The following is a 26,857-nucleotide window of genomic DNA, read 5'->3' on the forward strand; positions in this document are numbered from 1 at the left end:
CCTCCAGCTGCAGAACCTCAAGCCAGGACACAGCCAGCTGCGACATCAACAGGAATACCAGCTAAGTCAGAGGACAAAGTGACATACTCTCTTATTAAATGCAAGAGTGATGATTAAAGCTAGTATTATTTAGAGATAGAAGCAAACCCTCCCCCTTTTTATTCTTATATGTATATTTATGTAAATAAATATTCTTCATTTTTAACTTTTGCATCTATCTTTCGTTGCTTTGTCTCGTTGCGTGTCTGCTCCCGATTCATATGCTGATAGGTTGGTGTGTGATAGCTTTAAAAATAATCATCCCCTAGACATTAAAACGCGCCAAACACACATCACATTTCCCCACCTGTCACAATGAATTACGCAAAATAAGAAATGGGATGATATCCTAGTACAACATGGCGCCACACATTCATGGAGGTCCTCAGAGCAGGTGGGAAGAGGCTTCAGACATTACCAGTGACAGATTTTTGTGGAAACAGCTTGACGGCAAATGCGTGAACGGAGCTGGAGGGTCTAAGTCAGTCGAATAGCAAACTAGGTTTTTGTAATAAGACTTTTTAATAGCAGGAAAATGCACTGTAGATACCTCAGAATGTGCATTTTGTTGGCATTCAATACCAGAAATAGTGCTCTTGGCGGCGGGGTTTCGCCCCGCGCTGGGAGGAGCTCCTAGCGCTCCCCCAGACCCCTTTGCCAGCAATGGATAGGAGTCAACAATTTTCCCACTAACTCCAGGAAGAACCTATTCTAGGGAACAATAAACGTGTTTCTAAAGAATGAAGGGTTAGAATGTAATAAAGATTTTGTGCACACACACACATATATACATACAAAAAATTTTTTTCGCGGGGGAGGGGGGCGCGTAGGTGAGGGGGGGGGGGATAAAAAATTCCCCCCCCCCAAACCCCCCCGAAAAAAAATCCTGGCTACGCCTATGTCTATGTCTATATACTAAAGGGCAGTTGATGTTATAGTCATCTGTTTATGTGGCCCACGGTTTAACGGGAGGGTGTCGTGGCTAGCACAACGACCAACCGCCTTTACTTTACCCAAGCTAATGCCATGTACCCATTAGAGCAGGTGGACTCAGAGGTGCCCTATGCAAATGTGGTGGCCAATAAATATTACATAATTTACACTCTCCTCTCTATAAGGGTAAGAAAGAATGTTGCTATGGTCCAGAAAACGAACTTCCTTTGTAAAGTTTCTAAAAGAAAAGTCGAGCCCAGACCAAAACGTTCGGATTTTATCTAAAAGCCAGGAAAGGTTTCTTCACCGACCCTCTCTGTTTGGTTGTCTTCCGTCATAACATCACAACCATTTCATCATTATTGGGGGGGTCAAGACTCATTATGCCTGTGAGGCCGGAGTCTGAGCCCCAAGAGAGATTCCTTCGCATTCCTACACTGAAGGGTCTACTACCACTAACAGTTACTTCCAGAAGTTAATAGCAAATGAAAATGATAATTTTTACACTCTGAAATAAAATTTTATTAGCTACTTTTGTGTATTTTCATGTGTCACTTGCAGTGGCCACAATGATAATTACGTCACTTTCTAATGATGTGGATTAATAAAAGAATCTTTCTCTTGTTATTACTTTCCGTCTCTATCCTAGCAACGACTTTGGCTACGTCTAGCGAGTATCTAGAATATTTCTGGCATTTTAAATGTCTCCTGACCTATTAGCGAATCGATAAAAACATTACACTTTAAAAAAAGTGTTTGTCTCCCTTGCCTTTTACCACTGCACTAACGCGTACCAGTGTGACAAGTTCGGGTCATACAGCAGTCAGGTAAAACTCTGCGTACGACTCTGACTCGACACGAACACACCCTTGACAGCTACAATGTTTTCATGTGTTCTGATGTGTATTCAAATATAGACCTAGGCATTCGGGCCTATATAAGAATTGCACAAATGGATTTTGCGATATTATAGTGCATTAATATAAGGTATGCTAATATCTAGATATTGTATCATTTAAGGAATGTTTTGATTTTTCTTTTTTTTTTTTTGGTGAATATTAGGGACCCAAAACCGATATTTCAAAATGTCAAATAGCTTATACTTATAGTTATAGAACTCGTGATTGAAAGACGGCTGACAACTTCATTATTAAACAGGCGTTCGTATTTTCAAGGCTGTTTAAAAGAAACGTGTTTTTTTTTTTTCCTTTCATTGTTATGTGGTAACAATTCTTGAACTAATCTGTCCAGTGAGGCCGTAGGCCGAGCCCTACCAGAGATAACTCAGCATTCTTGTACCGACACTAACCGTGTAGGTCTACATAATTTTTCAAAAGAATCTAAATATTCTTTTCAAACAAATTCTTCAATATTATATTATATTATATTATATTATATTATATTATATTATATTATATTATATTATATTATATTATATTATATTATATTATATTATATTATATTATATTATATTATATTATATTATATTATATTATATTATATTATATATAACCATTTTAATCTCTTCTCTAATATTTCCTAATATTTAAGAAATGTCATTAAATTGACAGAATCGTATGCTGCAATAATTATAGATAGTATAAAAGACACAGAGAGAGTTCTATCCAAAATAAAGCATGCGTGTGTCTTTTGCTCTCGAAAAAACCTATGCGCCCTTTTTGAAGAGCTAAACTATGGAATCCTTACACATTATAATGTGGGGTTTCCAAAGGATGCCCTTGTTCAGTCATCATGGTTAAATGTTTTACTACTTCGATTAGGTCAAGACAGTGGTTCAGCAGTATAATCGATCAGCCTATGAGTAGTCCTCCCCTAACACTATTGATAATTAATAAACATGTAATAAAAATTGTTTCAATAAAACTTTTCGAAACTTTAAATTTAAAGAAAAAATTATTTCATTTAGACGTAGGCCTACATATCAGTTTTGCTTTATCAGCCCTTCCTTTTAGGATACACAGCTAGGATAAACATATAACATGTGGATTTTTATCAAAATTCTTGCAATAATAACAGAGCACTACGATTGAAATAGTCATGTAAATAATTACTTATGCTTCTTAAACAGCGAAGCAGGGCGTTTTGGCGACGCCTTTTTGGGGACGTGGTTGCTTTGGCGACGGGACGTTTAGGTATAATATGTGTAGACATTTAATGTAAATTTAATTAAATAGTCTTTAAAAAGATTAATACGTGTTTGTGTTGTGTATGTGTATATCTGTTACATGTGTTTGCCTTTTGAATGTGTAAATCTTTTCCCCGTAAGATTTTGAATAATTGTTTCTTGTGCCATTAACGTCCTATCAAAATTATTTATGTTATGCGAATTTTAATATAATTCATTAAGAATTTATTAAGAGGCTTTTCAGTGTGTGTGTGTGCTTTGTTTATTTTCTCTAATTAGTCAATTTTTTTAAAAAGATACATTATTGGATTATCGTTATTTTGTTTCTATGTATTTTTAATGGAATGCGAAACCTAAGTAAAACAATTGTAGAAAAATAATTGTATAGAATTGTTAACTTGTAGAAATAATAAGACTATAAGTCAATAAGACAACAAAACGATAGTTTTCACAGTTACATTGTTTTATTGAAAGCGTCCTTTTTTGAAGACGGCTGATCTCCCCTCCTAACCTGTCAATATAAACGATGAGAGGGTGTAGGTCAAGTCAGGTTGGGACCTGACATAAGCTGAAATATTATACCGACGTGCTGGCTTAAAAGTACAGGTTAGGGTACTATTATTCTCTACCTAAAAATGCCCTGACATGAATAGAATGTGGGAAAGGGGTGGTTGCATTCATTTTCCATTCATCTTGTTTTCTGGCACTTGTTGTAGTCGACACTATTCATTAAATATTGAAAACTTTTTCGTATTTTTTTTCATAAAGTAAAAACTTATTTTTTGATTGTCTTAAATATTCGTCTTTTTCTTTCCTATATAAAAATGTTTATTTCTAAATGTTGAATGTTTTCTAAATCATTTATGGAGTTTACATGACATAATTCCTGACACCAAAACGTCCAGTCGCTAAAACGGCGTCGCCAAAACTGCATCGTCAAAACGTCGTGACAGATCATTATGGGGACTGCAGGGCCGGCCCTAGGAAATTGGAGGCCTTAGGCGAAGCGAATAGGGAATCCCGAGGCGAAGTGAAGAGGGTGGCACCAAAGGAAATAGAAACAAATTAAGACCGAAAAATACGTAATAAATTATAAAACGTCCTGTAATTACATCTAAATCAACAAAGAAGTTTAATTCATAGAGCGCCGATAGCATTAATGTGCTTCATGGACGATTCATGATCACCAGACTAAAAATAACTTTTCGACAATGGTCTCCTTACATATGTTGACTAACAAGTAGATTTAAACATTAGTGAATAAACTTTGAATCATAGTATAGAGACTTTGAGCTAGGCTAGTAGTAGTAGACATAGAGCCATAGAGCTGCTGTGCTTGAGATTTGATCCATATTTTGTAATTTTTTCTCTAAAAAAGTTCTTTGTCCAGTGCAAGCTAGGCTGCCTAGTTTGCCTATGCGTAAGGCCGGCCCTGGAGACAGCTTGCCGCCTAATGCACCGAACAACGCGGGAGGACCTAAGTTTAAATACGTAAGTCTGTTAAATTTGATAAGCTCTTATCTTGTAAATAAATGTAACTGTTGTATACCCAAGCCTTAAATCTAGAGTTGAAACGATTCTAAATGAGTTTAAAGCTCAGACAATATTCCATTCACATATTTCAATAATGGAGATAATCTTCATGTCTTTGGCTTATTTGACTGTCAAATGATTGTGAAAACTATGTGCATCAATAATGTAGGTCAACTCTAATGTTAGCGGATTAAAAAAACGGTTTTTTATTTGTTTAATGTAGGTTACGTGCGGGCGACGCCCAACCCATTCCATAATGTAGTTTCCCATTCGTAGAATCTGAAAACTAGAATAGCTGCATCGTGGTTGCTTATCAAGGAAATGTGTATTGTACATAAACTCATAGACGGCCATTATGAGGCTATCGTTTGGTAACCGTTTGTTTCTTCGCTTTTCAAGTAACGTCTGTAATGTATAAAATAAGAAGATAAATAGCATGTTTAGACAGAACTTAAGAGTGTAGATTTTCATACATGGCGTAAAGGCTATAAATAGATAGGTTTTTGTTGTATCCGGTGGACATAATAAAGAAAGTGTTGGTAAGCTACGTTTTTTAAAAGGTATATAATAATTTAGTGCATTTTTTTTTTAGCACTGAAGAATCAATGCTCTTCCGTTTATATTACATTGCACACGATTGGACTTTAAATTCATTCTTTTACTTAAAACTTATTTAAAAATAAAAACAAATGAGAAACTAACTAGCGGCAATAAAGAAGAAATGATACCAAGATCAATTTAGAAAAAGTGGGATTTGTGAAAACTACGTATAAACTCCTTTTTTTTTCACCATAAAGCGACGTCTGAGTATTGGCAAATAAATAAATACATAAATCTACAAATCGTTGTTCTATCCAACTTTAAAAAAAAACTTAAACACCACCAACACATTATGTTGTCAGTGGAGCGTATAGGCCTTCATAACGTCAACAGACGAGCTCTATATATAGCCTGCTTTTCATCATGTCCAGCTCAGGCATAACCGTTGTCTACCAGTGGTCGGATTCAGTTCTCTTTTCGCCGTCTACTCCTAATGATTTCTTTTGATGTTCAATGTCTATCCCGCGGCTATTATGAGAGATCCCCAGTTTTCTCGTTTGAAGGCCGCCTGCTGCCACTAGGTGCTCTCTTTAATTTTCATGAAAGCAAGCTTTCGCCTGAGCTGGTCTTTGTGAGAGGACTTTAGTTCTGCTGGCCACGATTCAGCATACAAAAGAATGCATTTCGCATACGGCCGTCCTCTAATTGACAAAATGTAGCAGTCAAACAATAAGCAATCTCTCTACACCAGGGGTTCTCAACCTGTGGTTCGCGACCCCATTGGGGGTCGATTGACGATTTGCCAGGGGTCGCCTAAGACCATCGAAAATATAAATTGTTATTGTCTACTATTATTCTATTGCTGTATGTGCGTGAGCGGGGGGTGCGGCAGAGTGGGGAATTGTAAAAAGGGGTCACCGAGCATAAAAGGTTGAGAACCGCTGCTTTACACCATCCCTGACAGCACTTGCAATAACATCGCTATTTGTAGTGCGGTCTTGCCATTGTATGCCCATGATGGAGGCAGACACCTTTGGTGAACGAATTTAGTAAACCTTTGTAGCTTTCTGAATAGTACCCATGTATCAGTTCCGCACAGAAGAGTTACAGAATCAGACATTCTTATAGATGTCCAGAAACTAGCAAATGTTGAAAAGTTTATCAATCTGATATGGTGTATCAGCAAACGCCAACCTAGATGATGAGGTTGACTTCCGTGTTGCATGTGCCAGTGCTACTTTATGCAGACTTCAAGGACAAGTATGGTAACGGAGAGGACTCAGCATATCCACAAAACTGAAAGTCTACAGTGCTTTAGTGCTCCCTTTACTCTTATATGCTTCAGAGTCCTGGACCTTATATTCCAGCTACATCAAAGAGCTAAACTCTTTCCACCTACGCTATCTAAGGAAAATTCATAAGCTGCATTGGTCTGACCAAATACCAGATACTGAAATCCTACAGTTGTCTACATGAACAGTATCGATGCTATAGTAAAAAGGTCCCAATTTTGAATGGCGGGACATGTAGTCGCATGCCAGTCAATCGCCTTCCCAAACGACTTCTGTACGGGTGCAGGAAAGCTCCCCCATGGTGGTCAATACAAGCGCTATAAAGACACCCTTAAGAGCTCCATCAAGGAGTGTGATGTTGACGGTTGGGAAGCACTAGCTCTCGATATCTCCTCATGGCGTGAGGCTGTGTCACGAGTCACGAGATACGAAGCAAGGAGAGTGGCCAGCGTGAAACAGCGCCGAACCAACAAAAAGCTGAGAGAAGAAGCAAGCCTATATGCAACCGACCAAACCCACCCATGCCAAGCTCATAGGATATGAGAAATGTGCTCATCTTCGATCACGGCGGAGGAGCTATGATGGAACGCTGACTTTGTAAGCAACTACTGATTGAATTCTTAGCCACAAAGGTGAACGGCTAAAGTGTATATCCAAGTTAAGAGAGACAATGGTTAAAAGACGTATTAGGTATGAGAAAGCATGTGATGTTGAAAAGTGTATGCGTGTTTTTTTTTTCTCCTTCACTTATCAAAATAACCGTAGGAAGCCGTTAGCCTAAATCGTGTACAATGAAAACAATTTTGCTCTAGATATCAGACAAAGAAAAGGCGGAAGGGGGGGGTGCACTACAGAGAAAGAGATAAGATAGATCATTAGGAATGCGATAATAGCACGCATTAAATGAACCTTAAAAAAAATTCAATGACCATTAACTATAATTAGCTAGCTATTTTGGTGTATCCGAGTACGGAAAATATGAACTTTTTGATTAGCTATGTAATTTAGAAGGAATACCATATATACGATAAACTTAGTGCACATTTTAGCACTGTAAAATCAAATGTCTTAGTTGGCAACAGAGATCTTTCAATAAAACGTCCTAGACAAAACTTAGAGTCGAAAATTTAATTTGGAAAATACGCGATATTTCTAAATAGAGTTACGTTAACCGTTTTATAAATACATGAGTAATACAGACGATGAGTTAATGATAAATCAGATATATCCCTCAGACAGCTTGATAGATGTGATAAATCTGGTCCCCCCATTCCCCCCTCCCCACCATGCTCAGGTCATACATCTGACTCTGACTCAGATGGTGTAACCCTGACACGTGCAATCGATTCGTATGGAAGGTAGGGGGTTATGCACTTTCATATTCAGTGGCGTCTGAGCTAAGCTTGGATGGCTGATAGAGTCATTGAAAAAAAACAACAACAACATACAATTGAAATAAAGATACACACCAAGCCTATCAAGTTATAAATTGTGCCCCTTCAGTCTCTCTGAATTGTAAATAAAATAAATGAGAAATGGTCGAGCTCTCATCCAAATCACAAGAAAGATGACGCTTACTATAAGCTATCCCGACAAGACCAACGTCTAATCTTTCGACTCAGGACCGGACACAACAGAATGCGTCAACACATGTACCGGAAGCTCAAAATTGGAACCAGTGAAATCTGCCCATGTGGAGTATCACCAGAGAATGCCGACCACGTCCTCCAAAACTGCTCTCTTTACCAAGAGGCCCATATAAGACATTGGCACCAAATCACCCCAATAGAAAGAAAACTATATGGAGAGCTCCCTGATTTGGAAACCACTGCGCAGTTCATCTCATGTATTGGTCTAGATGAACACTCCAACATAACAGTGAGAACGATGAAGAAGAAGAAGTGTCTCTGAGAAAGTTTCTTTTAGCCTTTCCTTTGATGTCATGTGCATGTTTTTGATTGCTTCCAATACTCCTAAACGACACCACATTACATTCACGATACATGCAATATTCAGAGATATCTCGGTAAACATTCAGCCAACCACACCAGTATCTCTCGTATTCGGATGATAATCCACTATAGGGGAAAGAGTGATAAGATACGTACTTTCAGATACCATCTTCAATCAAAGTGCCGCCCCTGGTTTCAATAATCTAACAGAGATCATAACAATAAACAATAGCCCCAGTATTTTATGTAGACAGGCTTTACACACGGAGCTTAAGAATCACTTAAAGATTGTGTGATTTACTTATTGTCTCACTTTCTATCTTGATTGCACGAAACTTTAGTTGGCAGTGATCTGAACTAAAATGTAATAGAAAAAGCCAGATGCAGATTTGTAAGTACGATTTCGTAATAAAGATTTAGAATAATATAGATTTATGGGTTATGCAAGATAACGTTGCTTCTTTTAGATACCCGTTAACATTAGGGCTATTTTGAAAATAAAAGCAGAGCCTATACCTTTTGTATTTAGGAGATTTTCATAAATGGCGGAAAAACTATAAATAGCTAGCTTTCTGGTGTATCCGGTGTATAAAATATATGTGTTGATATAGTCTGTTTTTTTTAAAGTGATAATTTTATACACTTTTAAGCACTTAGACTTAGACTTAGGTCCTCCCGCGCCGTTCGGCGCATTGGGCGGCAAGCTGTCTCCATAATGATCTGTCACTGGCAATGTCTGAAGCCTCCTCCCACCTGGTGTCCACTGTTCTGAGGTCCTCCATGAAGTTGTGTCGCCAGGTAATACGAGGACGTCCCTGTTTGCGCTTTCCTCGTTTTGGCTTCCATGTTATCGCAACTCTTGGTGTGCGTAATTCATTTTGACGTAAAACATGTCCCGCAAACCTCATGCGACGCTCAGTCACAACCTCACTAAGTGTTCGACTCCCAGTTCGGCATAGGATTTCCTTGTTTGAGATCCGGTCTGTGTAACTGACTCCCAAAATCCGTCTCAGCCATCTCTGAGACGTTGGCCATGTTCATTCGCCCATACTGTCCAGCTACCTTCTTGGTCTGGGAAACATCCGCCTCGCTTCACCGACCTCATCACCGCAAGAAAATACAAAAATAACTCGAGTCCTCGTGGACACGAGCTTCTACAGGCTTCATTGTGCGCTGTCAGCAGACGCCTGTAGTGGCCGTATAGCACATCGATAGTGCCGGATATGGCCTGTGGGTCATAGTTTGTGCATGATGTGCCAATCGAGTATACCAATCTAGGGCTCGCTTACGTTTTATTATTTTTGAAATAAAAAGTTAAAGATCTTGATTGTAGTTTTAATTTTTTTTTCTCTTCTGCATTTCAGATTGCCAATTTTAAAGAATGTTGGTTTGGTGTGATTGTAGTTTTAATTTTTTTTTTCTCTTCAGAATTTCAGATTACCAATTTTAAAGAATGTTGGTTTGGTGTTGTTTCCTCTATGAAGATAATGATTACGTCCCGTTAGAGTCCAAATAAGAAAGAAACAATCTAGAAAAATCTAGATGACATCTTCAGTATTTCTATTGGTTGCTTCGCATGTAGCAGTATTAGCATAAATAGGGCGGCCTACTGCTTTGTTTATCCGGCCCTAAAATGTCAGCAACAGTTGACTTACTTACTAATGCCACAATCACCAAAAGGCAGGCGGAAGACCCTCACGCAGAGCCGCAGTACGAAGAGACTTTCCTTCAGCTGACACTGTTGATAGCGTACTTCATGGTGTTGACTGTATGGCTGTTTCGCATAGTCTTATCCTTCGCAACCGATAGCTACCCAAAGAGGCCATCAGTCGACCATGGCCTTGCCAATCACTGCAATAATGTGGATGCAGAGAGCCAGAACTCCAACGGCGACGCCCAGGCCTCTTTCAGGATCATCGTCTCCAACGAATTCATGACCCTGGAGCACAAGCCTCACAAGGCGGAGGAGATAAAGGAGGAGCCAGTGAATGCGCAGGCAGCGCCTCATGAAAGTAAACCTACACATGACAGCCCCCCAAGACCAGGACCGGAAGTCGTCTCACTGGATAAATTTCTTTCAGCATTGGTGGTGTTTGGTGCAGTAATGATCTATTTCTACATGTGTGATTACAGAAAGGTATGTCTATACGGTTACATAGTAAAGTTTTTCATCTGTTGCAGAAAAAAATATTAATAGCTAGTTGTTTTGGTTTTGTCAGGTGTATAGAATAAAGGAAGTGTCCATAAGTTATATATTTTTAAAATTTATATGATAATTTATGAGCAATTTTGACACTGCAGAATCAATTTTCTAAATATTTCGTTGGTAGCTCATTAAAAAAAAATAATAGGCTACATTTAAAATTAATAGCGTCCTTGATATTGTGTCGTGAAAAAACCCCTTGAAATCTAAAAGCATTGGGTATTTTCATTCATGGCGGATAGCTACAATTTGGTGTATCTGGTGTACAGAATATTTGAAGATTGACGAGCAGCATGAGCTATTCATTATCAAAGATACATGTTCACTTTTGTGCACTTTATTTAGCGCTACAGAAAGACTCGCTGTATGACAGTGGCAGTGTGGCACCAGTACAAACATGTTTAAAACACACAAACTAGCATTAATACAGCAGAGTTGCTATAAAGGTCAACTGCTACCTTGGGCTATTTAGTTGGAAACAGTGATCCTCGTCCTAGACATTGTTTAGTTCATCTATTTATTTGAACATCTCTCCCAGTCTTTTTATTTTCTCTAGGTTCCCTTATATGGCCTCAACATTTGTCCATATCGCTTATTTCTCCTGTTTTTTTTAAATGATATTATGTTTTATTCCTTAGAAGAACGTAAATTGGATCTTTCTATCAAAATGTAAACTAAGAGCAGATAACTGTGATTAACATTCATGATTAAAATTTCTTATTTCTTTTCATTAGCTTACAATAGTCCAAGTATATTTTGTCTTCTTTGTTCAGATTTTTTTTGTTCTTATAGATATAGACATATTTGTACTTCTTAATGTTGAAAATAGCAAATTCCCTACATTGATTATTATTATTTCGGTGCATGTGGTCATATGCGTTGCACTTCATTAACTATTATTTTATACTATAAGTGTTCAAACTCATAACGGGTGTGATTTTACATCTTTAAAATAAATTTGACAGAGATAATAATAATAATTATAGCTCTTATATAGCACTAATAATTATAGCTTTTATATAGCACTCTGTGGCATTTTACGTTTCGAGAGACGATCTTTTCCCTTTGCAACTTCTTGTGTGACTAAAGAGACCAATCCTTGATACACAGCTGCGATCGCAGGTTGGGCATATATAATCACCAGGCGCCGTTGCATTTTCACCCTTCTTTCTGCTTCTGTTGTGTATGACATCTGCAATCCGTGACCCTTCCTTTATGCTCTCTCTCCGTGTGGATCTATGCAGTGCCACCTCTTCCCAGCTGCCAGTGTCGATTTTGAAGAGCTTCATGTCGCGTTTGCATACATCCGTATAACGTAAAAGTGGCGACCAGCGGCTCTCCTGCCTTCTATTAGATCGCCATACAGAATGTCCTGTGGAAGTCGACCTACTGGCAATCTACGAACGTGGCCAAGCCAGCCAAGGCGTCTGCTGCTGATAACAGAGCGGATGTCCTGGCACCCTGCTCTTTGTAGAACTTCCTCATTGGTTATCTTATCCTGCCACCTTATTTTAAAGATCCGCCTTAGGCATCGGAGGTGGAAGACATTCAGCTTTTTTTCCTGCTAGGAGTAGGTTGACCATGTTTCACTTCCGTACAGCAAGGTGCTCAACACACAGGTCCGGTAGACTAGGGCTTTAGTACTGTTAGTCAGCAATATGTTGTCCCAGACTCTTTTCTGCAACCGTGATATGGTGGCTATTGTCTTGGCAATCCTGTTGTTTATGTCTTTATCCAGTAGAGTGTTGTTGGATATGATGGAGCCAAGGTAACAGAAGTGATCAACAATTTCTAGTGGTTGGCCATTAATGCTTACTTGAGGTGAAGTGTTTGTGTTTTGGACAAGCATCTAAGTCTTGCTTTCATGCTTATAGCATGCTCAGAGCACTTTTGTCCAATCTCATTTGTAGACCAGTTGGGGGTGGGGGTGGGGGAGAGGGCATTTCGTGCTGCTTTTAGGCGCTCGGTAAGCGCAACTCTGCTCGAACCTCCTTCATATGTGGCCAAGCCAAGCCAAGTTCTAGCGTACTTAGCCTCTCGACCACGATCATGAATTGGATAGGGATGTTAGTCAACGTTAAACAATGTTTCAATTGTTATTTCGTGTCTCTCTGCAATATCTCATTACGCACAACATAAGCCCACTTACTGAATTCTTAATTGTAAGAGATTTATAGTTTTGAAGGTAATAGAGATTTTGTTTTAAAGCTTCGACATGAAGTCATTCATCACGCGTCTTCAAAATATGTTTCATTTCCATTTGTATGTTTTAAAAGGGTTACGATCGAAATGTATTTACCTCTCTAGTATTGTAGAGCATTTTGGGAGAAGGAGGGCTAAATTACAGTGGGTTCAAGAGAATGAGTCCACTGATATTGCGAATGTTGCAAATCTATGGCGTTTGTGAGGTTCGAAAAAAAAAAAGAAACAACAAGAAATAAAAGACGATTTTTTTCCCTTAGCCTTTATTTGTTCACACAACAAGAGAATATATCTATAATGTTGTGGAAAAAAATTATGCAAGAGAAAAACATTGATGGGAATACATGTGTTGGAAAAAGCAGGGAGAGAAAATTATGGTCGGAAGTAATAAAGGACTCGTTGCAAGAATTCATAATGTAGCCCTAATTGTCATATCCACACACTTTTGCATACACAGAGTGACTTTGGCAACATGTGTTGTAAGATTTTAAGATATAGTTTGCATGACTAGAAATGGTTATCTAAACTAGCATATTTAACAGATATATTCTTTGTTTTAATTTGTCTAATCTTATCGTTTCAAGGCGAAGATAAATTCATTGTTTTATAGTCACGACAAAGTGTACTCTGCCATCGCAAAACTAAATTTATGGCAAAAGTTGGCAATGGAGAAGTAGATTCATTTCCCTCTCTTCATGAGTTTATAATAAGTTCGACTTTTAAAATTGATGCTGATAGTCTGAAATGAATGCCACGGGATTTGGAGAGTTTGCGAATGGGCTTCAAAAATATTTCCCTAATTTAAACAGATAGAGGAAAAAGACTATAAAACGTGGATTCACATCTCAGATTAAAATTAACAACCAGGGAACTGAATTCTATGATTTGTCATCTCAGCATGAAGAGAATTATATATATATTTAGATAGATAGTTCGTTTAAAACATAGACAGTTGTGGGACTAACAAAATATGGAAGAATAACATTATTAACTTTTAATTCAAAATGATTAGGGGCTACGCGTTTTTTTTATAATGTAAAAGTGAATACTATTTTTGAAATACCATAGAAAGGCTCGTAACATGCCTACACGTACATGAACATAGTTCAAAAGTGATGATTGAAGAAAAGTGAGCTTTCTGCTAGTTATTTTTTTTTTATCTTATCTACAGCCGTAAGTGAAGAAAATAAAACTTTTTTCACATTTTAACTTAAGATTTTAATTAAAAAAAAAACATTGTTATATAGATCTTTATAATTGAACATTTGTGAAATAACTCATTAATGCTCACTGCTTGTCTTGTTCAGCTCTTTGAACAAGGGGAGAGAACCTATTCCAGAGATGTGTTCTTGTTCCTTGTTTTCCTCTTCTTCTTGGTCAGCTGCTGCTTCACGATCAAACCAAACTCGGACAAAATACTCAACAGGTAGGTCAGACAACACAGTCAACCATCCTTAGCACAATCGATAAACATCGACATTCAATCATCGATTTTGTCTGTTACACATTGCGGTGTGATCGATACGGGAGTAAAGGCCTTTGCATCTTAACACTGTTATATTATTATAAAAGATTTGTTTAAAAACAACTTTTTTTTTTAGCAATGATTTGAGAAAAGTGGTAATCTATATTATTATAGCCCCTACTATTGATGTTTAGCCTTTACACTGTAATAATAATCTCATTGGTGATATCAGTGGAAGAGGTCATGACAACTGACCTCGCAGAAATGTTAAAGCTCATTAGGTCACGATGTTGACATCATTGAGAGGATACGAGACACAGATCACAGACATAAGAACTCTTTTGTTAACTTGGCAGTGAAATTATTTATAATTCAACTTCATATATATATATATGGCTGGCTCCTTCTGTCTCGGAAGACAAAGGATGTGCCCAAATGAGTCACTGACTTTGGTTTCGTCTTGAGACGGGGCAGAATCTGGAGTGAATGATCAAGTCAATTCTAAGGCGGCAGAGTTTGCCACACTTCGTGAATGAAGTATATGCATCTTTCCTAAGGCTAGCTGACAACGCATCTTTCTTTTTCTTTCTCTTGACTGATGCAGCTTCGTTTCTTTTGCTGTTGGCGAAATTCGTACCAGCACGTACAATCTGTCTCCATGCTGTCCTGTCTTGGGCCATCTCCTCCCACATACTTTGTTTGTTGCTTGCAGTTCTCATGTCTCGCTTGCAGACATCTCTGTAGGTTAGTCTTGGGCAGCCCTTGTGTCCGACTCCCTCCGCAAGCTCAGCACATAGGATGTCTTTAGTGATTTTTTCCATCTGGCATGTGCGTGACATTTCAGAACCAGCATAGTCTTCTCTGTGTCATAAGAGCATAGATGCTGTGCTTATTAGCCCGTCTCAAAACGTCATGGTTGGAGACATGATCCCTCCAGGAGATGCGGATGCAAAACTTACGATTCGCGGGCCTTTGGAGCAAAACGGACGAAAGGTTTGGAACTACTGAACTCAGACAAGCAACATGCTTCACAAGATACAAAAAGAACATTAAGTCCTATTGGTTCAAAGCTGATTTTGATTAGGATTTTCTAAATGTTTTCTTATAAATTACAGACGTTACTTAACACAAGAAGCTAACTACGCCCTATTCGTAGCCTATCTCTTATGTTTTCAAAGCGCATTGAGCCGAGACCATTCGTTACAGAGGGCCTGAACACCGACAAGCAACGTAACAACCTGTGGACAGACCAATAGCTCGTTGCCACGTGGTACAGACCTGTGACGTGGCAACGAACTATTGGTCTAAACTACTCACATGTTGTGACGTTGCAGGTCAGTGTTCAGGCCTTCTATTCCGATTGGTCTCGATTAAACCTACACCAAGTTTGTTAACAGCACGATAGAATTATTATTATTAACAGTAATAAAAACTTGTATTAATTTCCAGAGACCAAACGGAAGAGTGGAAAGGTTGGATGCAGGTCATGTTTGTATGGTATCACTATTTCAAAGCGAAAGAGTGGTACAATTGGATACGCGTGTATATAGCATGCTACGTTTGGATGACAGGGTTTGGTGAGTATAGCTAACTAAATAACCTACATTTTTTTTTTATAAATAAAACTTAACTTTTACTACTCGTTTTCCTATAGGTCTACATATATCTATCTATCTATCTATCTATCTATCTATCTATCTATCTATCTATCTATCTATCCATCCATCCATCCATCCATCCATCCATCCATCCATCCATCCATCCATCCATCCATCCATCCATCCATCCATCCATCTATCTATCTATCTATCTATCTATCTATCTATCTATCTATCTATCTATCTATCTATCTATCTATCTATCTATCTATCTATCTATCTATCTATCTATCTATCTATCTATCTATCTATCTATCTATCTATCTATCTATCTATCTATCTATCTATCTATCTATCTATCTATCTATCTATCTATCTATCTATCTATCTATCTATCTATCTATCTATCTATCTATCTATCTATCTATCTATCTATCTATCTATCTATCTATCTATCTATCTATCTATCTATCTATCTATCTATCTATCTATCTATCTATCTATCTATCTATCTATCTATCTATCTATCTATCTATCTATCTATCTATCTATCTATCTATCTATCTATCTATCTATCTATCTATCTATCTATCTATCTATCTATCTATCTATCTATCTATCTATCTATCTATCTATCTATCTATCTATCTATCTATCTATCTATCTATCTATCTATCTATCTATCTATCTATCTATCTATCTATCTATCTATCTATCTATCTATCTATCTATCTATCTATCTATCTATCTATCTATCTATCTATCTATCTATCTATCTATCTATCTATCTATCTATCTATCTATCTATCTATCTATCTATCTATCTATCTATCTATCTATCTATCTATCTATCTATCTATCTATCTATCTATCTATCTATCTATCTATCTATCTATCTATCTATCTATCTATCTATCTATCTATCTATCTATCTATCTATCTATCTATCTATCTATCTATCTGTTCAAAACAGAATTAGTTTTACGATTTAAAATTAAATCTCAAGGCTATTTTAAATGTTATGAAATGTATTGCATGTATTGTATGTATTTAAAGAGTTACAAATACATGTAGGCCTATATCGAAATTCGTCCTATCAAGTCCTATGCTTTTACAAAAATGTGATTCTATTAGTATTTCTTCTTTAGCCTAATTAACATAACTGCAGGCTCCTTAAACATTTTTCGCAAAAAAAAAAAAAAAAAAAACAACCATGAAAATACCAATAAATAAATTAGAGGATAAAAAAAAGGCGTTTTACGTTGGGATTTAGAGAGTTACTGTTAGAAATCGTTAAATGAGTGAAATTATTTAAATAATATTTGTTGCCATGTCTTGGTTGCAATTATTTTAGATAACCATATTACCAAAGAAAATATAAATTAGCTCAGTCGTGTCATGCGGTCATAATATTATTTACGAGATAATGATCCATTGCAAACTTGTTACTTGTTTTCTTTTTTAAAGTTAGCTTTTGAAAACATGTTTTATATATAGGCGTGAAAAAAATGATAAAAAAAATATATTAATATAAAACAACAGAATTTTCTTGGGTGAATATATGACAAACATAATAGTGTCTCTGCTTTATAAAAAAATATATATAATGGAATGGTTTCTAACGGATGATATTTTATTATAACAGCAAAATCTGAAGGTGTAAAACGTCGTGTGTGTGATTGACTATCAGTTATAAATTGTCAAGATCAGAAGACGTTGCTAACAATGATCATTTCTTTATATGTGATACTTGGAAACTTTTGTGACGATGAGGCCAGTAACAAGTGTTGGAAATTTATGTATTTATGTGACCCCCCGAGCCCCGGTCGAACAAGTTTGACCATCACTGCCGTTGAATGTAGGCCTAATGTAGCGTTGACAGAAATTGTGCGAAAGATTTGAATTATACCACTTTCAAATAGCGCCATTCAATCGATTAGTCTGCCAGCAAACGATGATTAATTTGCCAGAATCGATGCATCATTTTTGACATCATATGAGAAAACATATAAATCGTATATAGTATAAAAGAAAGAGATCCATAAAAAAAAAAAAAGAATGTAAATGTGTTCACTTGGCTTTAAATGTCCACGAAAGCAATCGACTTTTTGTTTTTATTCTGCCAATATTTTTGCTGAGAATTATAAAGTTGGGCGCATTAGCATAGTCTGCTGTGCTTGGAACCAATCACGATTTGCAGCCGTTAATAAAAAAAAGTTGTTCTATTCTATATCTATATGATTTATCTCTTCATCGGAAAGCGTTTAAATAAAAATTATTGTCTTTAGAAAAAAAACAACATTTTGGTAAATTTCCACACTCTACAAATCATCTTCATTTATGCCCGATTGCACCACATATAAAACAAATATTAGGAATCACTGCAAGAAGTTTTAATGATTATTTCTAAATAAAGAAGCTCTTGAAATAGAGAATGTGAGAAATTCTTCCTATTCTTTGCAATCTATATTCGTGAAATAATTTTTTTAGCCCCATAATTATTATTACTTTTGCATTAAATTTGACAAATTCATATTTTAGAAACAAAGAATTACATAAGCTGTAAATCAAAGCCTTATGGAAGCACATCTTTTTACTCCAATTGAAAGGTTTCATCTAAGAGATATTAACAATGTCAGTTTTAGATTATCAACATATATACCTATTAATTTCATACGCAGCAACCTATCTGTGAGAAAAAAACTCATATTAGGTTATCATGATGTGGAAATGTAATAAACAGGGATAAGAATGTAGGAAGGGGGGTGGGGGTGGGAAGTTGCTCCACTCCTCTCATCTTTACCTTTTGCTCACAGCGTATAAGTGTAACAAACTGCGTTTAGCTTTCTTTACACCAAACAAGATTAAATGAAGCTATTCTCCAAGGGAACATGTACGTGAGTGTTCGACAACAAAGTTCGAATTTTCTCCCTTCCCGTGTGAGTGCAATTACTTGGCAGCTATACGCACACTATTAAGGCTATAAATGCCTTGTCCATGGGCTCAGTCAATTGTTTGGTCGATGAAAATGATATACGCTGAAGATCAAATCTTCAATGAATAGAGTCCATAAATGTATAAAAAAGATCTACCATAAGACGTCATGCTTATTGTTTGCCCATACAGATGAGACAAAGGGAAATAAAACAGACCGAAATCTATAGCGGGTCTTTAATTATCGGTGATAGCACAGGGACTGGTATGACTACAAAGTAGCGAAAAAACAACAACAACATAAAAAAACAAACAAACAACAAGGTGACGAAGGGAGTGTGTATGGCACACTTTGGGTACACACACTCACACTAACAGCGACTTTCAGTTGACATATAGCTGGGACCTGGAGTAGCCTATTAGTATCAAAGATTTCGTTGAGGAAAAATGACTTTTTAAAGTCTCTTTGATTTGTTTTACTTTTAGAGACGTATTAAGAATGTAGACTAAATGAGTCCCACACTACATTTATCTAACATGCTGTAGACCCATTCGAAAGGCAAGTTACAAACAAGTGAAATATATAAATTCTTTAGAAACAAAACAAAGGTGTTTTTAAAGGGGAATAACTCCACACCTACAGCTATATTTTTATCTCAATAATATAAAAGTCATTTCACTTTTTTCGATATCAAACAAAATAGTTAATAATTATAGTTGATGGCTGCCTGGTCGTGCGGTTTGCGCGCTGAACTGTCGTTCATATCTCTCGATGGTCACGGATTCAAACCTTACCCGCTCCCAACCCCCGTCGTTCTGCGGGATGTTTGGACTAGGAAGTAAATTATCTTGAATTCTGAAGGAACATCTGAAACATGTTTACAGACATATTGAAGGATTATTCTTGTTGGTATCAAACAAAATAAATAATAATTATGTCATCTCTTCGCCAGTGAATAATTGTGCAACGTTTCAACTTGATGCGAGAATGGGTGTGTGTGTGAGAGGTATAGTTTTCAAACATTTTTACTAGACAGACCGGCGATCCGAGTGAAGTAATATAAGTAAAAACACATGCAAACAGAAAAACTGCAGCTGGCACAATAAATCCCATTCATAACGATTAGTTACTGGTCGTCATGGACAGCGTGTATATTGTAGCCATAAATGTAGTTTCTTCCCCACTAGATCTGCCTCCCTGGGGCAGATGATGCAAATGTCATCTGTTTCTATGGCATCGGTTAGCGAGAGTGTCATGTGTCCAGAACAACGATCAACCGAATTTGGTTTCCCTAATATCTGGTATCCATTTTTAGAGTTGAGTGGGGTGTCTTAGGATTCCCGAAGGTCAGAGAATCGCTTCCAATCTACCACTCGATAACCACATCCCAGTCCCATTTGTAAATGTAATGTAGAACAAAATGTGCAGTTGAAAAAGGGATCAAATGAAATCATTTGGCCAGATGAAATGTACCTGTGGGCTGTATAGGTTAAATAAAGATTTTCAAAAGCTATCACAAATTAATATGTCATTTGCATATGATATAATTAGTGGAAAACAAGAACAACATGATGAACATGAGATCATTGAGAATTTATATTTAGAAACTTTTCTTTTGTTTTTAGACTGTTATGTAGGACTATTTTTTATAGATTTGTTTTAGTTACAAAATGTTTTTTTTTTAATTTTATAAATATGTCCAAAATAGTAGATGTCAAGTAAAGTACACCTTTCCGACTTTGCGATCTATGGGGCAGATGGTGCAAAGGTCATCTGTTTCTGTGGCCTACTTTAACGAGAGTGCCATGTGGCCAGCACAACAACCAACCGCCTTTACTTTTACCCAACTTAATTCAACTTAATTCAGGTACCCATTAGAGCTGGGTGGACTCAGAGGCGCCCTAATGATCCCGAAATTAAGAATACCAATTATCACCAGGATTCAAACCCTAGACCCAGGTTCGGAAGCCGAGCGCTTTACAACTCCGTACTAAGTAGTGACAACTTATTATGTAAGTTCGTGGTGGCTGTTAATCTCGATTAATTAAGGCTATATATATGAAACACTATGTGTGTACACTAGTACGGTTTACATATATGTAGTTAGCATAAAAAGAAATTCGAGCTGAAACCTTATTGCGAATCAATTTTGTCAATTTATTCAAGACTAGAGGAGTTTTCAGAGATGGTGTCTGGTGCGGTTGGCTAATTGTGTCCGCGGAAATCTCTCTTTCCAAAATATTTTTTTAATTAATAAAAACTAACTTAATTATAAAACGTACAGCATCGTGTCATAATATCTAGCTAATGTAAATTATTTTTTAAAAAAAGTTTTCGTCCAATTTGGGGACACTCCCAGAAGGGTGTCAGCTGGTGTGGTCTGCATCCTCCCTACTATGTTAACTGAAGTTGAAAAAATACAGAGCCAGGTGACGCAATTTTAGGATCAAAACACAATAAGTAGATGAGAGATCCGATTAGATCTGTACAAATAAAGAAAATACTGTGTAAATACTGTGTAGAAAAAAAAACACAAGACTAGTATGCTGTGTGATTGCCTCTGACCCGCAGGGGCCGTCTTCGAGTTAATATCGGTGTTTGTGTGTAAGAAGTTAATCTATATGATAGAATATATGTTTGAGAGAAAAAAAAACGAATAACAAAACATACATAGCCTACATTTTTCTAGCCTGCAAACAGCGGTGGGTGATGGTCGGTAATTACTTTAAGCAGGAATCTCGCAAGCACTTAACACACACACACACTACGCAGGCTATACTGAAATTCACTTGATCAAAACTTCTTAGCTACCAATAAGGGGTTTTTCTTAAAAGGGAAAATGCCTATCGCCCAAATTCATCTCCCTTGTTTAAATGCCAACAATCACATTTCTTTCTTATAATGTCGCGACATCAGTTTCTGTCCAATAATTAAATTCATGGTTTTGAGATTAAATAGTTGGAATGTTTCACCGCTATTAAACAATTCGAATGTTTCACCGCTATTAAATAATTTGAATGTTTCACCGTTATCAAATAATTTGAATGTTTCACCGCTATAAAATAATTTGAATGTTTCACCGCTATTAAATAGTTTGAATGTTTCACCGCTATTAAACAGTTTGAATGTTTCATCGCTATTTAATAGTTTAAATGTTTCACCGCTATTAAAAGACCGGCTAAAGACTATTTAAATTAGGAATTAAGAAGACATATCTGTTGTATTTTGTAAATATTTAATTATACTTGTTATTAAAAATAAGAATCCAGAAGACATATTATTTATATTATTCAAATATATAATGCGTGTAAAATTCTACTTAAAGCTCTCTTTATTGTTCTAGCATTATATTATGATGTATGTGTGTCTTTGTTTGGGTCAATGTAACAAAGATAATTTACACGTGTGTTGTTATTTTTTTCCTCAGGAAACTTCTCGTTTTTCTGGATTAGGAACGACTACTCTTTGTGGCGATTTCTAAAAATGATGTTTCGCTTGAACTTCATGGTGATTTTCGTTGCCATGGCAACAAACAACGAGTACATGCTGTACTACATCTGCGCCATGCATACCTACTGGTTCATCTCTGTCTACGTATTCATGCGCGTCCTGCAGTCATGGAACCGGAACAGGAAACTAATGGCGCTCAAGTTTTTGGCGTACGCCATTTTTAACTCAGTCATCTTCGAAATCCCGAGCTTGGGGTACTACATTTTCTGGCCGTTCAAATTCCTCCTCGGACTCCACGACAACTCTCCAGATGTTCTGCATGAATGGATTTTCAGGGCCGGCTTGGACCATTGGGCCTGCTTCTTTGGAATGCTCTGCGCATATAACTACCCTCATTTTGAGATGCTCATGCATTACCTGGACTCAAAATCTATCTCGAAAAATGAAGCCTTGAAAAAGCAGTGCGTGCGCGCTCTGATGGGCGCCATTTGCTTGGTTTTAGGCTTCGTGTGGTACTTTGTGTTCATGACTAAAGACAAGTATCAGTACAATGGCATCCATCCCTACACTTCCATCATACCTATTCTGGTTTATATCGTACTGAGAAACATTCATCCTTATTTCAGATCTTACCATGTCAGTTTGTTTGCTTGGCTTGGTAAGTGACTAAGTCTTTTTTTGTATCTCTACATTTATGGGAAAGTGAGATGCTTATATTTAACTACTTTGAATAGTAAAATTTGGGGGGAAAAACAATAATTGATAAATTTATTCTCACTGCTAATTTAAAAAAAAAAGATTCAGTATAATTCTAACTATCACAATAAATTTCTACAAAACATCAGATTATTTGTGGCATAACTTATTGAATTCTTGTAATAAAATATATAGAAATATTTTGGTATCTCATTTTTCCCTCTAGGTTAATTAATGGTTAAAGGCTACTATTGTTGAACGTATAAATATAAATACTTTAGAAAATATGGCTCCTGTAGGAAACTAAATAAAAATGTTTTATAACATTTGATGAACCAAGCGAAAAAAATTCAAGTGATTTTACGACAATAAATAAACAGAAAATAAAGTAGTGAAGTACAAATCAGCTCTATTGTCTATATTGGATTGTGTTCAATATAATAAAAAGTAGGCCGTTCTCGCCAATAGACTCAAATCTAGTTACTATGGCAATTATTATTTTCATTAATTTGATTTTTTAAAAATTACAACTTCTCATTTTCCACCATTTTATGCCACCTCCTCCTCCATGTACCAATACCTTGCCTTTCTACTTTTTTTTTTTCTGGAATATCAATTTTTTAATATTTTTTTGTTTGTTTTTGTTTCAGGGAAGATAACTCTAGAAACATACTTGTCACAGATCCACATCTATTTGCTGTCCAATGCTCGTACTCTGTTGGTCTTCTTGCATGGCTACCCACTGCTGAACTTCTCCCTGACCACAATCATCTACTTGTTCATGTCACATACCATGTTTTCCATCACCAATGACTGCAGCACTTACTTCCTGCCCAAAGACCACAAGAAACTTCTCATGAATGTAATGTGCATGACAGCCCTTTTTGGTGCCAGTGCTCTGATTGCTTTTGGTTTTTCATACTAGCAGATCCACGTGTAGATTCAGTGGCGTAGATAGGGTGGGAAGGAGGAGGGAGAGAATTTGAAAATCTCTCAAGCCCCCACTTGAGGGTAGCCCCAAATGAGTGTTTTTTACATTAAAAATTAAATATTACGCAAGATGCAGGGGCCCCCAAAGAGGTCAATACCCCTGTAAAAATATTTATTTACCAGATTTTTCTCTTTTGATTATTATCCTTATAGTGGTTAATATTGAAGCCTGCTATTACATTCACATTAAAAAACGATATTGAAATTAGGGAAACTTTTGTAATAGTTCAATGTACAAAAATAATGATATCTATGGCCCCTAGAGGCAATGGAGCAAAAAAAAAAGTTTCCTCTTCGGGAACATTACTGGGCCTGAGATTATGTGATCTTTGTTTGCCCGCTGACGCTTCATGATCTCTCTCTCTCTCTCTCTCAACCTTTGAAAATACCTGAATACTGCTTTTTTCCATTTAAAAGTTTCTTTTTAATTTAAAAAAAGGGAAGGTTACTTGCTATAATTTTTTTTTAATTTAATTTTTTTTTGTATTTTGCAATTAGACTAGTTTCATAGATTAAGAAGATTATATGCTTCAGTGCCTGTTTTGAGGTATGATAGATACCTCTTTTAGACCTTGCAATCTATATGTCTTGATGTAAAGGTTATTTAATTCAATGGTTAATGAAGATGTCATGTAGCCACTTATGTCAGGTACCCATTCAAAATCCTTATCTTCAAAACCCTCTTAGCTATCACACCCTGCCTGTTTTGAGCTCAGTGATTTTTTATACTGTGATGCTGTTTCAAGCTTTTTTATTCTGAGAGTATTTTGAAAGGATATGTTGAACATATCCCCAGAATATCAAATCTATTTCGTGTGTTCTGAATGTCCATTTATTAAAAACAAAATACAGTACTTTGATCCGATCCTAAAAAATTAGTTTATCATTATTTTGATGTTAATAATTATGTAAAAATAAATATGAATAAAACTATACCACCCAATCCCAACTAAGTTTGTAACTAAGATAAAATAATAAATTTTGATACTCTTAAAATAGGTTGTATGTAGGTATTTCTTAAACAATACATTTTTTTTTAAGAAAACAAATCTTGTTTTAGGTTATCTCCAGAAAATGTTTCAAATTGTTTTAGGGTGATATATACTATTCATAGTTTAGATTGAAATGTGTTCAACCAATGCTCCAAGTGATTTTTTGTTTCACTAATCAAAGCATTGTCTATAAAAGATTCATTTTTTGTATAAGATATAAATGTGAGAGTGAAAGCAGTCTGTACAAGGAGTTATGGCGCATATAAAATAGAACTCACTTTTCTTTACAAATAATTATAGTATATTACTATAATCATTATTGTTACAATTTGACATATAATGTTTTTCTGTGTCAAAATTTCTTACAATTTGTGATATTGATTCAATGATATATACATATATATTTCTTTTCATTTTAACATAATAATTGTTGACATTTTTAGAGAAATCATTTCAGGGCTCTTAGCCAGAGGGATTAACATTTTACAACATATTCATTTATTATCTTTTTCTTAGACTTTTGAAATGTTGCACCTTATTGATACTTTTTTATGTGTATTATTCTTTTTTAAATTCACTAAATTTACTGGGTAATTTTTTTTATTTTTTAAGAGGCTTTGAAATTAAGTGGCTTAGAGGTAATCAGTTTGACCAAAATCCTGATATGAAACCTGACATGGTCCAACTGATGACTATTGAAAATAAAGTGTTTTCTTTAGTAAATAATCTACAATTAGTACATCATCAGTGGACTTATTCCACTAGATAAAATGATAATAATTCAACGTTATAAAAATAAATAACAAATTTCTTAAAATCAAAAGATCTATGACATCTAAGATCAAAATGGCTTGTTGTTTTGAAAATGTAAATTTTTGGTTTTGTAAATTTTTATTGAAAGATCATTAAAAACTATTGATATATGTGAGGATCTTGAGAACTCATGTCCAGCAAACTTTCTACCTCCAGGGAGGGAGAATATTAAGTTTGAATCTCATTATTATAAGTATTTCAGTAATTGAGTTTTTATCAACTGCTGCTAAATAAAATTGGATACATCTAGAAATAAACACTCACTGAAGTGTAATTTAGTGCCATTTTAGCAGCTTTTTAGAAAAGAACAAATGGCTTCACAAAAAATGTTTATATTACCGTAACATGAATGGTTGATAAGTTATGTTATATCAAAAAGCTTACAATTTACACCTACAGAAATTTAAAAATAAAAATTGATTTGATAAATGCTGCCTTAATCTGACAGACACATTTTTATAGTTTTTGTTGTTAAAACTTGTTTCATTTTGTATAAAATGTTATATTGTGTCATAGTTATATTTGATGTTTATATTATTAGTATTAAAAATGTATTTTTTACACTTTTAACAAATATTGAATTAATTAAAAATAAAAAGTGAGGGATGTTAATAAACTAATGGTGATTTATGTTTGTGTTATATAGTATTTTCTAAATGACTAATAATCACTAAAAATTAGAAGTTGCATCAAACTTAATCATCTTGTGTTTTCTTTCTTGTTACCACATTGTTCTGTTTTTAAGTGTACTTTGCAGTGTGATTACTCTTTGGTATGAAAACGTAATAAAATACAGGGTAACCAAAAAATAAAAGAGGCCTGGTATGATTACAGATAAAAAAAGAACCGGAGTCATGCTGAACATAATATTTGAATTTAGCCCTCAAGAACTACGAAATACTTACTATGTTGTTATTATAATATTGTTTTTATTATTTTTAAATAAACATTATAATATATCAGAATTTACTGTTCTGTTATTATTTGTACTCCTGTAATTATAGCAGGTCCCTTTTTATCTTGGCCACTCTGAACTTATTTTTAATAGTTTAAAATTAGGCACTATAAGTGGTTAATA

General features: G+C 35.7%; 1 protein-coding gene across 4 annotated transcripts; it reads left to right on the plus strand.

Moving 5' to 3' along the window:
- Positions 1-1,769: 1,769 nt before the first annotated feature.
- Positions 1,770-26,744, plus strand: LOC129923644 (uncharacterized). Of its 4 annotated transcripts, XM_056015588.1 has the most exons (7): positions 1,770-1,959; positions 4,497-4,609; positions 9,864-10,572; positions 14,148-14,266; positions 15,755-15,882; positions 22,266-22,946; positions 23,635-26,744. In XM_056015588.1, exons 3-7 carry the CDS (start codon positions 10,069-10,071, stop codon positions 23,907-23,909), a joined length of 1,707 nt encoding a protein of 568 aa, XP_055871563.1. In that variant the 5' UTR covers positions 1,770-1,959; positions 4,497-4,609; positions 9,864-10,068; the 3' UTR covers positions 23,910-26,744. The 4 variants fall into 4 exon arrangements, with proteins under 4 accessions (XP_055871563.1, XP_055871564.1, XP_055871566.1 ...); XM_056015589.1 differs by lacking the exon at positions 4,497-4,609; XM_056015591.1 differs by lacking the exon at positions 4,497-4,609 and having other exon boundaries at positions 9,872-10,572.
- Positions 26,745-26,857: the final 113 nt, after the last annotated feature.

This window comes from Biomphalaria glabrata, chromosome 17, assembly GCF_947242115.1.
Source record: "Biomphalaria glabrata chromosome 17, xgBioGlab47.1, whole genome shotgun sequence".
In the NCBI taxonomy this organism is placed as follows: Eukaryota; Metazoa; Mollusca; class Gastropoda; family Planorbidae; genus Biomphalaria; species Biomphalaria glabrata.

Coding starts and splice junctions, on each gene's coding strand:
- LOC129923644 (XM_056015588.1), top strand. CDS start 10,069: ATGTCAGCAACAGTTGACTTACTTACTAATGCCACAATCACCAAAAGG. Junction 10,573..14,147: donor ACATGTGTGATTACAGAAAG/GTATGTCTATAC, acceptor TGTCTTGTTCAG/CTCTTTGAACAAGGGGAGAG. Junction 14,267..15,754: donor TCGGACAAAATACTCAACAG/GTAGGTCAGACA, acceptor ATTAATTTCCAG/AGACCAAACGGAAGAGTGGA.